General features: G+C 38.0%; 1 protein-coding gene and 1 pseudogene across 5 annotated transcripts in view; both read right to left on the minus strand.

Annotated features, from left to right (window-relative positions):
- Window positions 1-1,736: 1,736 nt before the first annotated feature.
- The window catches only part of HELQ (helicase, POLQ like), a 51,010-nt gene continuing 35,541 nt past the window's right edge, over window positions 1,737-17,205 (minus strand). For all 5 annotated transcript variants that reach the window (XM_032400694.1, XM_032400693.1, XM_032400695.1 and 2 more), the window contains 4 exons: window positions 11,308-11,481; window positions 9,028-9,141; window positions 7,996-8,130; window positions 1,737-1,898 (listed from right to left, as the gene is read on the minus strand). In XM_032400694.1, coding sequence (XP_032256585.1) covers window positions 1,791-1,898; window positions 7,996-8,130; window positions 9,028-9,141; window positions 11,308-11,481 — 531 coding nt within the window. In that variant the 3' untranslated portion in view covers window positions 1,737-1,790. The remainder of the gene's footprint in view (window positions 1,899-7,995; window positions 8,131-9,027; window positions 9,142-11,307; window positions 11,482-17,205) is intronic.
- LOC116630100 lies at window positions 13,751-14,466 on the minus strand (annotated as a pseudogene).

Consider the following 17,205-nt stretch of genomic DNA (forward strand, 5'->3'; position numbering starts at 1 on the left):
TTCTCCCTCTCCCACTCCCCCTGCTTGTGTTCCCTCTCTCGCTGTGTCTCTCTCTGTCAAATAAATACATAAAATCTTTAAAAAAAACAAAAAACAAAAAAACGAAAGCTGGACTATGAACCACTGTGAGCACACCTCAGTGGCTGGGCCCGAGTGGCCAGCAGGCTAGACAGCTGCTCTTTCACAACCTTTTTAGCTGCAACAAGTGGAATACGTGCAGTGAAACCCAAGGTTTTACTAAGACATTGGATGCCGTACTTTGGCTCACATGAAGGGCGGAGTGTCAATGAATGAGATGTGATGCTAGGGATAAGATCAAGGCCAGGGGAAAGGGACACTTAAGAGGGGATAAAATGGGCGGATTCTACTAAGACAATAATGTATGAATGTTAAGTGCACACACTTTGGATGGGAGAGCCTGGGTCCTGAATTCCTGCTCTGCAACTAACTTGTACATGACTTTGAGAAAGTTATTTTAATTTCTCTGTGTCTCAGTTTACTCATCTGTAAAATGGAAATAATAGTATGGGCCTTACAGTGTTGTTGTAAGGATTAAATTAGTCACATGAAAGACTTACAACAGTACTTGGCACATAGAAATTACCAGGTAAATGATGGTTATAATAGTGTAGTCCAAAATGTTAAGGCACGAAGAACTTAGACTGTGGATCTTTTTGCAATGTTTCCAGTGGATATCTCAGACAGGTGAGTAAAACTTTAAGTCAGTCCAGTATTCAAAAACATTGCTAGTTATTACCTTTTTACCTACAGATAACTAGCCGTGTATATTTGAGCTATAAATCTAAAAAGGATGGGGGAGAGGCAATATTTAAGTTGTGTTTAAAAAGAATCTTTGAATTGTTAATTTGGGTTGTATTCATTCTTTGCACAGGTCCCTACTTTGTGTGATGGACTGGGCTAAGTGCCATGTGGCATATGAAGATGATAAAAAAGGTCTCGGCCCTCCAGGAGATTTCAAATTACCAGTATGAAAAAAGACATGGGCATAATGAAGGGCTCAGAATACTTACAGGAGGGGAAGAACCCATGTATGGGGTGGGGATGAGGATGTACTTGGACAATTTCATAGGGGAGACAGTATTTGAGAATTTGAAGCATACAGTACATTGTTTAAAAAGATTTTTTATCTATTTACTTGAGAGAGAGAGAGAGAGAGAGAGAGAGTGTGTGTGTGTGTGTGTGTGCATGCACGAGTGAGTGGGGGAAAGGATAGAGGGAGAGAGGAGATTATCTCAAGCTGACTCCATGCTGAACATGGAGCCTGACGCAGGGCTTGATCTCACGACCCTAAGATTATGACCTGAGCCAAAATCAAGGGTTGGACGATCAAGCAACTAGGCTACCCAAGTGCACCCATATAGTACATTTTAAAGATAATTTTTCATGCACTGGGGGTAGCAAAAAACAGTTAGGAAATGAAGGGTTTGGAAATCCCAGGGAAAATTCTGGGATTTCAAATAGTCTAGTTTGATGAAAAAATGTATAGGAGAATAATAAAAGGCCTGGCTGCAAAGGTAGGCTGGAGATATGTTGAGGGAGTTGGATCCCATTTTGTGGTGGACACTAGATTTTTGAGCAGAGAAATAATGTGCAAGTATTGAAGAAGATGGATTATTAGTGGGAAGGGTGAGAGGTATATTTAAAACATCATCCACAGTTCTTCATGTATAATTAAAATGTATTTTTTTCATTTATAAATTATAGGGAATATTTAATTGAAAAATAGGTACAATAAATCATTCCTGTTTGAAAATGCTTGTCAGACAGCTTCACGCCTTTTCAGCGGCAGAGACCTCAATACTGGGGAAATCAGGAGGCAACCTCAGCAACTCTTCCACTTCCTCTTGTAAAGCCTCCGCTTTTTCATGCAACAGCATCTACAATAAAGACATCAAGACATGAGGCCAAAATATGCATTGTCAGGAACTGCTACCATTTTTACCACTGCCTACTAGATCCCTGAACCCTTACACACCAGCGATGTAGGCATTAAAACTAATAATGAGACTGAAAAATAGCCACTTAAGTACAAGTGATTATAGTCAAAGAAACTGCAGCATTTAGCTAAAGCCATTTTAGCTGATCACTGCATTTGGAATCCCAAAAATAAAGGAGCTTTATCACTCTCAAAGATCTGTTTTATTGAAGACTCAGTCACTTAAAAATTAACTTTTGATCTATAAAATTTAAGGCAATTTTGCAAAAATTTAATTAGCTCTTGAAAATGTTATCCTTTATATGAGCTTTTTATTATTCCTCAAAGTTTAGTATGCTAACTTTTAAAAACCTATCAGTGTTTCAAAGGAAAGTTTTATTCAAGCTCCTAAAATTAACATGGCTAATTTCCAAAGAAACATAACGAGTCAAGAAAGTATTTCTGAATATGGCACATAGTAGATGTCAAGGAATATTTGCTGAGTAACGATTTTCCCTCTTTCTTGTAAAAACCGGAAATAGGGGTGCCTGGCTGGCTCAGTTGGTAGAGTCTCTCGGGCTCAGGGTTGTGAGTTCAATCCCCACAGTGGGCGTAGGGATCACTAAAAAAATAAACTTTAAAATCAAAAAACAAAAAACCAGAAATACAGTTTTGGTGTTTGCTGCAGCTGGGTGTTGTGTATATTGGGGTGCAGTATGTGCATTACTTCTGTTACATAAGTTTTATAACAAAAAGTTCAGCAAAATCACATAGAGAAAAAAAATCATAGGACACAAAATGAAAGTGAAAAACCCACTCTATCCATGTGACATAAAGCATAGCATTACATAGCATTATAAATAGAAGAGATTAAAATGCAATGAGGCAAGCTTTCCAGTAGCTGAGGTAATGGCGACCAAGTAAAACTAATCTCCCAATGCATCCTCCAAAAACTATACAGATCAACGAGAACAGCCAGTACACTGCACAAAACCCATGGGGCCAGCATTACTAGAATACAGAGAACACCATCACCTTCATATCATAGTAAAAATACCTGCCAATTTCCAGCAGAACCATTTCTCAGGCTCCCACTCCAAGGGATTGCAGAGATAAAGGTGAGATTGAGAAAAAAATACATGGGAAGGAGAAGAGGGAAACAGGTCTTAGATTAAATACAATCACCTTCAGAGAGAGAAAGGCTACCCCAAGTATAAAAATACTGAGAAAAGACTCTTGATAGATGGAAGCATTGTCTATAAGAAGGGATTTAAAGTGCATGAAACTCTAGAAAGCAGTCTTGGAAAGGTAATGCCTCTGGGGGAGAAGACAAGTAAAAAGGGAGAAGAGCCCCTTAGGCTGAGCAGGGAGTGGAAAAAGAAATAAGAGGGTAAAATTTCGGATCCTGTAAGACAAAAGGAAATTCAAAAAAATCAAAGAACACACTTTTATTTGCACTCCTCTCCCACCCCAAACTATCCTTTGCAACACTGACAGAAGAGAGACTCTTGAACTAGAATTCTCATCAGCCACTCCAGATGGCCATCTCTGTCTGAGAAATGCAGGGGCATAAGCAGTTCTTATTATACTACATTACTATATAAAAGGAAACAAAATGAGAATCAAAGTTCTCCAGCTCATAAAAATTTATTCTTCTGAAAGCAAACTACGAAGCAGAAAAGTTGTGATGCAACATTCCAAACTCAATTAAATATTCTCAAATAAACATCTGGAGATATGGGGGAAAAACACACCCTCAATAAGTCCCAAACTAAGAACAGAAATGGACCCAGAACAGGAAGAAATGAAACAAAGTTGAGTAAGCTCAGGCAAGAATTAGAAGAAACAGGCAAAATCATATTAGGAATAAAAACTAACAAAGTGATCAAAGAATAGATTATAATAAAACTTAATTAGGGTAATGGGAGCAGGAACAGGGGTGGGGCAAGAAAACAAGATAATGAAAATAAGATAAAGAAAGAAGTAAAAGGGCGGCTGGATGGCAGAGTTGGTTAAGCATCTGGCTCAGGTCGTGATCTCAGGAACCTGAGATCAAGCCCTGCATTGGGCTCTGTGCTGAGTGCAGAGTCTGCTTAGAGTTTCGCTCCCTCTCCCTCTGCCCCCCTACCTGTACTCTCTCAAATAAATAAATAAATAAATAAATAAATAAATAAATAAATAAGAGAGAGAGAGAAGTAAAAAGGGCCAGAGAGATTGGGCAAAGAAGATTCAACATACATATAATTGGAGTTGCTAAGAAAGAAAAATCAAACAGTGGATCATATTGAACTAATATGTAAACCTACAATCTGGGGCGCCTGGGTGGCTTGGTCAGTTGAGCATCTGACTCTTGGCTTCAGCTCAGATTGTGATCTCATGGGTCATGGGTTCGAGCTCCAGGTTGGGTTCCATGCTCAGCGGGGAGTCGGCTTGAGATTCTCTCCCTCTGCACCCCCAACTCACACGTGCATATCTGTGTGCTTTCTCTCTCTCTCAAATACATAAATATATTAAAAAACAAAACAAAACTACAATCTAAGGAAACTTCCAGAAATAAAAGAAAATAAAGATATCCTAGTAAACTATTTCAATTTAAAATAAAGAAAATATGTTCATGTTTTACATACTAAAAAAAAATTCATAAGGATGGGGGGAACTAAAATGGAACACAAACAGACTCTAACTGCTCTTCAAATGAATTACATAACCACAGTGAAGCAGATTTTTTAGAAAAGTAACATTTGAGCACATTATTTCAATTATATATTCTCAGACTAAAGACAAAAAGAGCTGTAAATAATACTAACTCCTTAGTTTTTTTGCAATAGTATGCTTTAACAATTCAGAAATTATTTTCAGTGCATTCTAGGATTGAGCAAAACAGATGACAATGTTGATGAAGACAGGAGCTGGATTTCTCACTGTTGGAGAAAGGAACTAAAAATATGAGAAGAGGTAAGACTACCGTGAGTCCTGTAGTGTGGGATCAGTATGCATTAAAGGTGACTGGAAATTCTTTGATGTTTACATTGATGGGTGGGATCTAATTCTTCTCTTGAACCTGTGATTCAGGTAACTAACAGAATGTAGTGGAAATGATGCTGCATGATTTTCAGGGGTCTGTCAAAAGAAACTACAGTTTTTGCGTTGGTTTCTTGGAATGAGACCATTCCAAGATCTCTTGAATGCTCCCTCGCATATCCCAGCACCATGCTATAAGAAACCCAAGCTAGGGACGCCTGGCTGGCTCAGTTGGTAGAGCCTGCAACTCTTGATCTTGGGGTCATGAGTTTGAGCCCCACGCTGAGCACAGAGCTTACTTAAAAAAAAAAAAAAAAAGAAAGAAACATAAGCTATAGATAAATGAGAAACACATACTATTTTAAAAGAAATTATACCAGATTGAATAAGAGGGGACAGAGATGGTACAAAATAAAAAGAACCTTTGAATGCTTGAACTTCTCTGGACAGGGAAAAGACTGAGAAAGCTACCCAGCTGCAAACAAGGGCCACTACTTACGGGAAATAAAGAATGATTCAGATGAGGGAATTCAAAGCCAGGAAGAATCATTCCCAGGGAGAATTAAGTCCTAATCAAGGAACTGGCCACATATGCCTGGCTGGATATCAGAATTGCTTCTATGTACCACACATATTCCCTCTTCTTGAATGGGATTTTACTGTGGTTATCCTGTCTCTGTTCACCATTGTATCTGTATCTCTTTAGTTCACAGATCTTCAGAGTGAGAGGAATATATCTGTGAAATTGTGCTCAAGGAGCATCACCTGCACCTAGGCTTGATTTAGGAGAAATACTGGACCTTGAGCCTGAGTCTGAAGCCATAAGGGGATAAATCTTTTAGGGATGAGTAATTTTGCATGTGGGAGGAATGTAAATAATCTGTGACCAGAGGGCAGACATTACAGATGACTGCAAATTATTTGGCACTCCCCTCATGTAGAGGTGGGGTCTAATTCCTCTTCCTTTAGATCTGGGCTGATCTTAATGGCCTTCTAGTAACCAATAGGATACCGCAGAAGTGACACTACTTAACTTCTGAGGTTAGTTCAGAATATTTCCTGCCTTTTCTGCCTCGATCTCTCAAAATGTCCACTCTTTGGACATTTCCTCTTGAAACTGAGCTGCCATGCCATAAGAAACCCAAGCCCCATGGAAAGGCCATATGTAGTTGCTCCAGTTGAAAGCCCTAAGTAGCAGCCAATTTTCATGTGAGTGAACCATCTTGGGTATCCAATTCAGTCAAGCCTTCAGATGACTATAGCCCCAGTAAAAATCTGACTGTAATTGCATGAGACTCCAAGTAAGAATCACACAGCTAAACTTTTCCAGAATTCCTAATCCACAAAAACATAAGCAAAATAAAAGAGCTGTTTTAAACCACTAAATTTTGATGTAAAACTTTGTTATGCAGCAGTATGTACCTGGAAAAATTAGAATTGGAGTTATCAGTATGAGTTCATGGCCTTTAATAATTTATATGTAAGTATAGAAAAATATACAGGCGTATACAGGCTCTCTCTGCTAAGAGAACCTAGAAACAATGATATCTCTCTCGTTGTGAGCATACTTAGCCCCTCAAACTTGGGTTTCCTCACCAAAAAGAATTAGGGCTCTTTGGAAAAACGGCTGATTCCATGACTAAGGCAAGCTGAACATGGAATATCTTGTGCAAGAGTACTAGTTATTTAAACAAAGAGAGAACTAGTTATTAATTTTATTGTTTCTCAGCTCCAAATCCATCCCTCATGGTCCTGCTGGAGACAGATAACTAGAGCTGCTGGATCCTGTAAACACTTCTCCTTCGCCAGCGGGTGCAATATTCAGCTTGGTCAGTAGAGGGCACTGGAGGCACTGCAGGAGAAGGGGCTTCTCCTCCCGGTTTTGGTGTCTTTTTCTTAGGGCTCCTGCAGTGCTAGTCTGGTATGCTGATCTGGTGGCCCTCATTACAGTGAGTTTCAACAGCATCCCTGCAGACAGCTTTCCAGCAAGTTCCATGGGTACTCAAGCTAGCTTCCAAGCAAGTTCCATAGCGCACTCTGGGGAGCTTCCTGGCAGTTCTGTCAGCATCCTGGTGGGCAGCTTCCTGCTTCAAGCCTTGGCTGCGACACAAGGAACTCATCTGCTCTCTGGTGAGCCACAGCCACACCCTCTCTGATGAAGCCTCTCCGATGAAGTATGAAGCCCATCCACAGGGGGTGGTGTGGGGTGAGGGTGGACGTTCTTCGCATTATTCCTTCCCGTGGTTGCTGAAGTTCTGTTTACCCCTTAGAAGCCGATGAATAACCTTTGTTACTAGTTACTAATTCTTTATATTAAACTTTCCTCTTCACATTATTGTGTGCTTTCTGTTCCTAAAATTAGAACCTGACAGATATACCCCAAAAGTAAGAAAATCCAATAATGATGGGGACAGGTCAAAAAGACAAATTGGCCCACATCTAGAAAAGGATAACTAGGATAGTAAATTGCCTAAAACTAGATTATTTAATATGGATGAAAGAAGCAGAAAAGAGAAATGCTTGGAAACAAAGAGAGCTGTTTTTAAATATGTGAAAAACTACCATAGGAACAAAGAAAATAGACTAGTTCTAGACGGTAGTACTTACAATCTAATGGTGGACATTGTAAGAAGGCAACAGTTTATTGGGGTGCTTTTTGGAACACCAGGAGTGTCCAAAAATAGAACTACCTAATTTTTGAGGTTGTAAGCTCCATGTCAATGAAGGCACGCAAAGGTGGGAAGACCAGATGTCAGGGATGCTGAGGAAAGGCCTTCTGTGAAGAGGGTGAGGAGGCAGAATTCCGTGAGTTCCAGAGTTCCCTGTACTTCAGGGGACTCTTAAGATTGTCTAATTTTTAGGAGGTGCTTTTTCTCTTTCTAGCAAGCCTTGTATCGTAACAGATGCACTATTTTATCCACGTATTGTGAGTATACACTTTTGTGTCTATAGTTAGATGTTTTTGCTTTTATGTCCAAAGTATAAGGAGATAACACTACAAAATATCATGAAGGGTAAAAAATGGTTTGTTGGCTTACCTTTGCTGATGAAACAATTTGCTTGGCCTGGCGTCTTGATAAATGATCAATTGTCCTTATTAACACTTCAGGATTTGCATTAGCTAAGTGCATCAGACTTTTATAGCCTGCGTTGTATAATTGTTTTGCGCGACCCTGAAAGGTATTACACAAATCAGCAGGGTCAGAATTTGGGATTAGGAAAAAATAATCAAGTGTCTTACTGAAGGGAAAAATTTCACATGCAAGAGAGAGAAACAGACTAAGGTAATAATAAACATGAAGAGATAACACATCCGAATCCTGAGAAATTTTAAAAGATGAATTTGGGTGGTTCCAATCTGACTGCAAGACAGCTTTCTGTGCAGCTTAAGTTAACCGATGTGTGTTGCAATCAGGAATGAGAAATCCATTAAGGCACTCAGGTGAGGGGCATAAATTATTTTAGACGCCCAATCAAGATGTTCCAGTCCAATATCCTTAATGTTCTCACCATCTACTCAGGGAACTGCTGGTGTGTGTGTGTGTTCTCAGGCAGAAGAATGCTTCCGATTGAAGGACTGAGTAACAGAATAAGCTGAAATCAACAGTTGGCTAAAAACAGAAAGCTGAGAAACCAGGTGAGGATACTTTCTTCTCACTCTCTTAGGAAATAGAAATAAGCCTCGTTGCCCCCGAATCACCACTTCCTGAAACAAGCACTGAGTTTAACCTGACAGAAGGTAATTCTTCATTGGAGTGGAGGACGGAAGAGATGCTAAGGACGAATGGTAGAACACATATACTTGGGGAGTCTCACTTTTATCCCTACTGTTATTTTTTTTCACAAGTGTGATTTTTTTTTCATCAAGACTTATCCAGATTTATAGGGGACTTCTGGGAGGCCATGATAACTATTTAAAGAGGAAAACAACAACAAAAAAACACCCTCTCTTGACCAATAAGGAATAAGGCTGTTGTTACTTACCTTGTGATAAGACATCACAAAATAGTAAAACCTGATTTTTCTGTTAGTTGAAATCACCTCAGTTGGGAAACTGATAAGCTACTAACCTCTAAAACTCCAGTCACTTCCATGAGAGGAATTAGCTCTGCCTTTACACAGTAAGTCAACTTCTTGGTGAGTTCTCCCAAAAGGGCTCTATAAACCCAAAACTCCTCAAGTTCCTGCAGAACACAAAGAAATACACAGAATTTAAATCTGGTAAGTTATTTCAAAGTTTGGTTGGCTTGGTAGGGGGCTCAGAGAGGGTGTTCCTTGATGTAAGTTCTGAAACTTGGTTAAGCCAGAGATGAACAATAATTCCACACAAAATTATTATAAGGAAACAAGAGCAGAGACTGAGGAATTTGACAAACTGGTTTTGGGATGAGGAAGAAGACTGAAAATTGAAAAATAAGCCAGTGAGAAGAGTTCTACTCATTTTTTCACCAAAACACCAGCAAGTGAATGCATAGTTTTTCTTTCCCAAATAACTGAAAACAGTTCCCACCTCTGGGAATTTATCCTGAAGACAAAATATTACACGTGGAAGGATTCCAATGCAAGATGCAGCAATATTTAAAACAACAAAAATATTAGAAGCAATATTTAAGACAATAAAAATATTGGAAGCCATGGGTCAATAACTGTTAAAGGTGGGTGGGTAAATGGGCATTTATTATATTATTTTGTCTTATTTTATGTTTGAAATTTCCTGTAGTAGTAGTTTTTTTTTTTTTTTTTTTAAGTCGCTTTTTAACCTTTGGGTGTCACTGTGAGCATTCGTGATATATGGAACAGCGTTAGCCAGCTATTTTGTGACCACTAGGAAAGCAGCCAATGCACTAAAGATGGCAGAGTAAAGAGAAGAAAACCTTGACCAGAACGATGAATCCATCAACCCTGAACAGACTTAGCTCTAGCTTTCCTGTTCCACATGATCATCTTTGTTTCTTATTGTTTAAACTTCTATGGGGTTTTTCTGTTACTTGTAGTTAAAGGCATCTTAGCTAACACTATTGATGTACTATTTCATATGACTTACATAGCTTTTTAAGAAGAAAAAAACACTTTAAAATACTGAAAATACACTCATGAGAGCACAAGTTGTCAGGTAGATTGTTTCTAGGAACGACCATCAAATTATAGTTGTTTTTCAAATTCAATATAGTTTCTTTTACTTGAACAAGTCTAAAAGGCTGAAATCCTTATAGTCCTAAGTAAAACAAAGGGATAGAACTTTAGGGGAAGTATCTTTAAATATGAAGAAAAACAAACACAGAAAACTTAAGAAAATACATTTTAAAGGCTAGCTTCTTATTACCTATAAATTTTGTCTTCTGCTTAGCTAGCACATGATTAGGGAATGTAAGCTAATATTTAAAACTTAGCATAAGTACGAGATATGAAGAAATGTGAATTTGCTAAAATAATTATCATTCAACCCAAAGTCAAGTATTTTGGATTACTTACTCATTAGTACATATGATAGAATTAACTGCCATATACATACATAGAATATGGAAATTTAAGATAGGGAAAATGAAGATTCAAATTTAAAAATAGAATTCATGCGAGAAAAATGTTTTTTAAAAAATTGAGTATAGAAACAAATATGGAAAGGATTATTACATTACTCAATTAGGAGAAATTTAAATGCAGCCAAAAAAGGCTTATATTATAAATTCATCCCAAAAACTGTCCGAGTAGAAAAGTCTGGTAAGCTTTATTATGTTATTTAAGGAAACTCTGAAAGCTTCTTTTAGTAAAGACATTAGTAAAGTCTTACACAAATCCATTCCAAATGCACATGGCCAAAATAAAGTTTTCTTCTTGAGTTATTTTATAAACTAAACATTTGACATAGAAACCTAAAGCAGTTGCCAGACATTGGAAGAAAAAATGGCAAAATACTGTGGCGATCATGAGAGCATGGGCCCAAGTAGTGACAAGGTAGCTGCTGGCTATTGGTGATGCACTAATCAAACACTTTCCATGGTTATCACCATGAGAAAGATACTCTCACACAATCTACATCATTGGAGAACTGTTTTAAGAGTTGATTCCAAATACTTGTAACTATTAATGGTGGTTCTAAGAGTAGGGATAACTAGGTGCTTTCTACCTGTTTGCTATATATTTTAGGTGAGTCTGTCATTTTTGTATCTTTACCATAAGTTAGTACATAGGACTTTATAAGCAGATAAAAACAAATATATTTTAAATAAGGTTTGAGTGCTTTGTATTAATAGAACAAGTCAACAATGAGGAAATAATGACTAACTGGTTTACAAGTTTAGTAGAAGTTAAAACAAAAAGATGCACAAGGCATGTGTAGTTAATGGAATTACCTCACAGAAATGTAGCACACAAGAGGAGAACGAGGCAGCTCCAGTGAGAAGGCTTTGTATATAGCCTCGAGGCATATTAAATTTTTCAGACACACTCCAAATGTTGGTCTCTTTGAGCAGGGTATAAAGAACAAAAGACAGGTATAGTCTGTTGACAATGTCCTTGTCCACCTTCTAGAAAGACACAAGCAAATGAATTTATGTACTGGACCTGCTAAAAATGTACATTATATTGAAATTGGACAAAAGGTAATATGAATGAAGTTATACTATAGGAAAGCCAGAATAGAATGATTCCACAGAAATAAAACTAAGTTCTACCATATGTACTTTAGATTAATTCAGATTATCATTTTTCCAAGTATAAAAAAAGGGAAAATATGCCAAATTATTTCCAATTTAAACTTCCTTCTACAGGGGAAGCTGTAGTGGGTTGAATCATGTCTGCCCCCACAAAAAGATATGTTTCATTCCTAACCTGTTGTACCTGTGAATGTGACATTATTGGAAATAGGATCTTTGCAGATGTAATTAGTTAAAGATCTTGAGATGAAATCATCTTGCGTGTAGAGTAGACCCTTTAGGCCTCTTTATTCAGTGACTGGTGTCTTTTTTTTTTTTTTTAAAGATTTTTTTTTTATTTATTTATTTGAGACAGAGAGAATGAGAGAGAGAGAGAGAGCACATGAGAGGGGGGAGGGTCAGAGGGAGAAGCAGGCTCCCTGCCGAGCAGGGAGCCCGATGCGGGACTCGATCCAGGGACTCCAGGATCATGACCTGAGCCGAAGGCAGTCGCTTAACCAACTGAGCCACCCAGGCGCCCAACTGGTGTCTTTGTAAGAGGAGAGGACACAGAGTGACACACATAAGAAGCAATGTGGAGATGGCATTGTCCAATGGAGATACTGGAGGGATGCATTTATAAGCCAAGGAATACCAAAGACTGCCAGCAAGCACCAAAAGCTAAGAGAGAGGCAAGATTTTTTCCTCCTCAGAGCCTCCAGAAGGAGCCATCTTGATTTCAGACTTTTGGCCTCCTGAACTGCAAGAGAATAAATTTCTGTTGTTTTAAGACACTTAGTTTGTGCTAATTTGTTGTGGTAGCCCTAGGAAAAGAATATAGGAAGGGAAGGAGTTGGGAAGACTACTTTTTTTTTTTTTTAAGATTTTATTTATTTGCAAGAGAGAGAATGAGAGACAGAGAACATGAGAGGGAGGAGGGTCAGAGGGAGAAGCAGACTCCCTGCTGAGCAGGGAGCCTGATGTGGGACTCAATCCTGGGACTCCAGGATCATGACCTGAGCCGAAGGCAGTCGCTTAACCAACTGAGCCACCCAGGCGCCCGGGAAGACTACATTTACTGTGGTATTTATAGGTTGGATTTATTTGTGAATGTAATTAGACAAATGCATTTATGTAGATAGGTATGTTAATAAGCTTGTCCATATTGTAAACTAAGAGTAAATATTAGATTCTATGATTTCTACATGGTCATGATAAATAATTAATGTTTCCAAAGTTAAAACACTGAAAGAGAAAAATGCTACCTGTAGTTGACAATTTCTGTGTACCTGTTTTTGCCTGCAGTATCTAGTGACCAGTTCTTTTATTTTTTATTTTTTAAAGATTTTATTTATTTATTTGACAGAGAGAGAGCACAAGTAGGCAGAGTGGCAGGCAGAGGGAGAGGGAGAAGCAGGCTCCCCGCTGAGCAGGGAGTTGCACGCAGGGCTCGATCCCAGGACCCCAGGATCATGACCTGAGCCGAAGGCAGCTGCTTAACCGACTGAGCCACCCAGGCGCCCCTCTTTTATTTTTTTTTTATTTTAAAAATTTGCATTTATTTCCAGTTTGAGTCTTTTTGCAATATAATATATATGAATATGACAACTGATATCTTTCTATCTCTACCTTGCCATAATGATTTTGCTTAAAAAAAACAAACAAACTTGAAACTGGCATGCTAGAAGGATTTGTATTGATGATGAGAAATTTTCACTGTTTCATGCCAGAAATTAAGAGAAACTAATAATCATATTTCAAAATGCACTTGAAGAAAAGTAATTGAAACAGATCAGATCTTTGTGCCGTTCTTCAGATTATTTTACTTGAATTATTTTGTAAATTGAATCCAGCTTGTGGAATCACCTAGTCATGAGTTTTAGCAAACTAATTAATTAGATTAAATTTGCTCACTTAAAAAATAGCTGGCTTTTTATGAAAATTTTATTAAAATATATAGGAAAGGCCTTTATTGTAACTAAAAGTGCCAAGTATAATAGGTACCATGTTATAACAGTAAATATTTACAATATATTTTAGGGAAAAAATGACACTTAGATTAAATGCAGAAAAGAAAACATCACGTTTTTAACACTTGATATTTCCATTGATTCTTCATGTTCTGCAATTGTAAGATAATCTCACGTATTTAGTTTTCTATCTATTCCAGGAGATTTGTGTTGAAATTTTTTTTCGCCATTAGAAACTGTGATTCTCTATGGGACCTTTTCAGCTTTGCACGCCGATTTTGGAACCAGATCTGGATTCTGTCTTCCTCTAGATTCAATTTTCGAGCTAAGTCTTCTCTGATATCAATGCCCGGCTAGCAGTTAACTCTAAAGACGTTTTCCAACACTTCAATCTGGTTTTGAGTAAAAGCAGTTCTGGGTCTCCGGCCTCTATACCAACTCAGCTCTCTTTTCAAAGACAGTCTTTCTGAGGCTGAAAAGTAATTTTCATATTTCAAAAATCTTTCTTCTGGTACTGGGTGATCCACAGTACAAGGGAATGAGACCCCATTAGGAAGGCTCAGGATATGCACACATAGGTTATCATCTTTCCCTGAGGAGCTGCAGGTGTCTGCCCACAGTCTGTGGTGTTTCACTGAAGGAACACAGTCTTTCTTCTGGTCCAATCCTAAAATGCTCTCAATTGAAAAGGAGCAAGGCGAGGGTTTGCTTTCCCCAAGCCGAGCACTTTCCGGAAGACTGGGAGCCATCCTCGAGCGGGCTGCCCAGAACGACAGCTCTGGCCTCTCCTGCCTCCTGGCTGGCTCTACCCCATGTGTACTAGTGACCAATTCTTGTGTAAAGTATTTCACAGCCAATATCAAGCTAACTTAGGAACTGAGTAACTCATGCTTAAAATCAGAGGAAAGAAAAGATGAACTGGAAGGAGAAAAAGTGGGTATAAAATATAAAATTATATCCCCTATGATGGTAAAAGAATGGGATGAGAACTTACAGTGGAACATCGAAGACTGTATGAATTACGGATTCTACATGTTGATACTTTTAAAAAGCATTAAGCTGAAAAATCATGATAGTTGAATTGCCAGTAGGGAGAGATTGCTTTTTAATTTCCCAATTTTAGTGCACCTTCATTATTAACTATAATTTGAGTCAATGTAGATTTTGCTTAGAATGTATTTTCTAAGCCAAGAAAAATGATATAATTATATTACATGGCAGGATAAGATGCTTTATGCCAATTTCAAGATCTTTTATAAGAAATATTTAGGGGTGCCTGGGTGGCTCAGTCGTTTCGCGTCTGCCTTCGGCTCAGGTCATGATCCCAGGGTCCTGGGATCAAGCCCCACATCGGGCTCCCTGCTCAGCGGGAAGCCTGCTTCTCCCTCTCCCACTCCCCCTGCTTGTGTTCCTGCTCTCGCTATCTCTCTCTCTGTCAAATAAATAAAATCTTAAAAAAAAAAAAAAAAAAGATCTTTTATAAGAAATATTTAAAGAAAAATGGGAGTGTCTTTTTCAATGTAGAGAAATAAACTTGATTTTAAGTAAATATCATGTTCTCTAGAATTTAAAACAACTGAACATTTATTGACTATATTTCATTAACAAAAATAAATTCTGATTCAAGTTTAAAAAGATGCATTATTCTAAAAAGATTTTGTAAATGTTTATTATTTGGTAATGAGTTCCAAATTAACATGATTTTGTTTTTATTTTCTTTTTTTCTTTTTTTCAAGATTTTATTTATTTATTTGCCAGAGAGAGAGAGAGAGAGAGAGAGGGAGAGTACAAGCAGGGGGAGTGGCAGGCAGAGGGAGAAGCAGGCTCCCCGCTAAGCAAGGAGCCTGATGCGGGACTTGATTCCAGGACCCTGAGATCATGACCTGAGCTGAAGGCAGACGCTTAACCATCTGAGCCACCCAGGCGCCCTTGTTTTTATTTTCTATTTTAAAGTTGTATATAAAAGGTTTGTTTTAAGAAATATTTTTATATAACATTTTGAATGTCTAAACAACATAGGTATTTCTGAGGTAAAAGACCCAATCAAAATATTGTGATAACATGAACACTGAACTACTAAAGAGACATTTATAATTTTATGATATAGTAGTACATAGGACAGGGCATCATTCAATTCAAATGTGAGTAAACACCATCTTTCACTTTTCAAAATGAAATTAGTAATATTTATGTAAATTTAAAGATATGGGGGAAATGGCAGGTAAGATAATTAGGTTTCAATAAAGACTGGATTACCAACAAAATGAAAAATGAAAAAAGTGTATTATAAGGTAGAAAATGATATTAACTTAAGGAATTTGAAGGCATGTTTGCCAAAAAATTATTTCCATTTTTCTTTTTCTTAAAGGTTTTATTTATTTGAGAGAGAGAGAGACAGAGAGAGCACAAGTGGGGGGGGTGCAGAGGATGAGGGAGAAGTAGGCTCCCCGCTGAGCAGGGATCCTGACATGGAGCTCAGTCTCAGGACCCAGGGATCATGACCTGAGCCGAAGGCAGACACTTAACCAACTGAGCCACTCAGGCTCCCCTATTTCCATTCCTCTTAAAGTTAGTGTATTAGACACTTGATTCATATTTGTTGACTAAACTTCAAAACACCATAATATAAGAATATTACACAAAAAAGTATTAATTTATCAACTTCAACCTTCTACAGTTTTATGTAGTTCAAGTACTAACTAGACTGGGGGTTCTTTAAGAACAACAAACAACAATGAAAACCTCAAACCCACCCTATCTTAGAATCTCTGACACCAAGTAGAATGCCTAATAAAAAGTTTCTAGGTATGGGGGGTGGCACACCTGGCTGGCTCAGTCAGAGGAGCATGTGACTCTTGATCTTGGAGTCATGAGTTCGAGCCCCACATGAGGTGTAGAGATTACTTAAAAAAAAAAAGGTTCTAGGGGCACCTGGGTGGCTCAGTTGTTAAACATCTGCCTTCGGCTCAGGTCATGGTCCCAGGGTCCTGGGATCGAGTCCCACATCGGGCTCCCTACTCCGCAGGAAGCCTGCTTCTCCCTCTACCACTCCCTCCACTTGTGTCCCTGCTCTCACTATGTCTCTCTCTGTTCAATAAATAAATAAAATCTTTAAAAAAAAAAAAAAAAAGGTTCTAGAAAATACATTTTTCTCCCTTGAACTAAACTTATTTCAGGATTATATACTATCATAAAAACATTTTATAAAATTTTACAATTTTTATTTTACTTTATTTATTTATTTTAAGATTTTATTTATTTATTCATGAAAGACAGAGAGAGAGAGAGGCAGAGGGAGAAGTAGGCTCCCAAGGAGCAGGGAGCCCGATGTGGAACTCAATCCCAGGACCCTGGGATCATGACCTGAGCCGAAGGCAGACGCTTAACCATCTGAGCCACCCAGGCGTCCAAAATTTCACAATTTTTATAATGTAAGCCATAAGTAGCCTAAGAAATATTGATTAATAAGGTTTACCTTCTCCTATGATAAGAAGCTTATATGTGCATGACAGAGTGTTTCAGAAATGCAAAGTTACACATACAAAAAAAGGCCATCACACCATCCAAAAATACTGTTTTAAAAAAAATGCCCAAATTTCTGGTCCTCACATGTTTTAAATGGTAAAATGGGAATTATATTAACTTA

This window comes from Phoca vitulina, unplaced genomic scaffold (genome assembly GCF_004348235.1).
Source record: "Phoca vitulina isolate PV1807 unplaced genomic scaffold, GSC_HSeal_1.0 scaffold3, whole genome shotgun sequence".
Classification (NCBI taxonomy): Eukaryota; Metazoa; Chordata; class Mammalia; order Carnivora; family Phocidae; genus Phoca; species Phoca vitulina.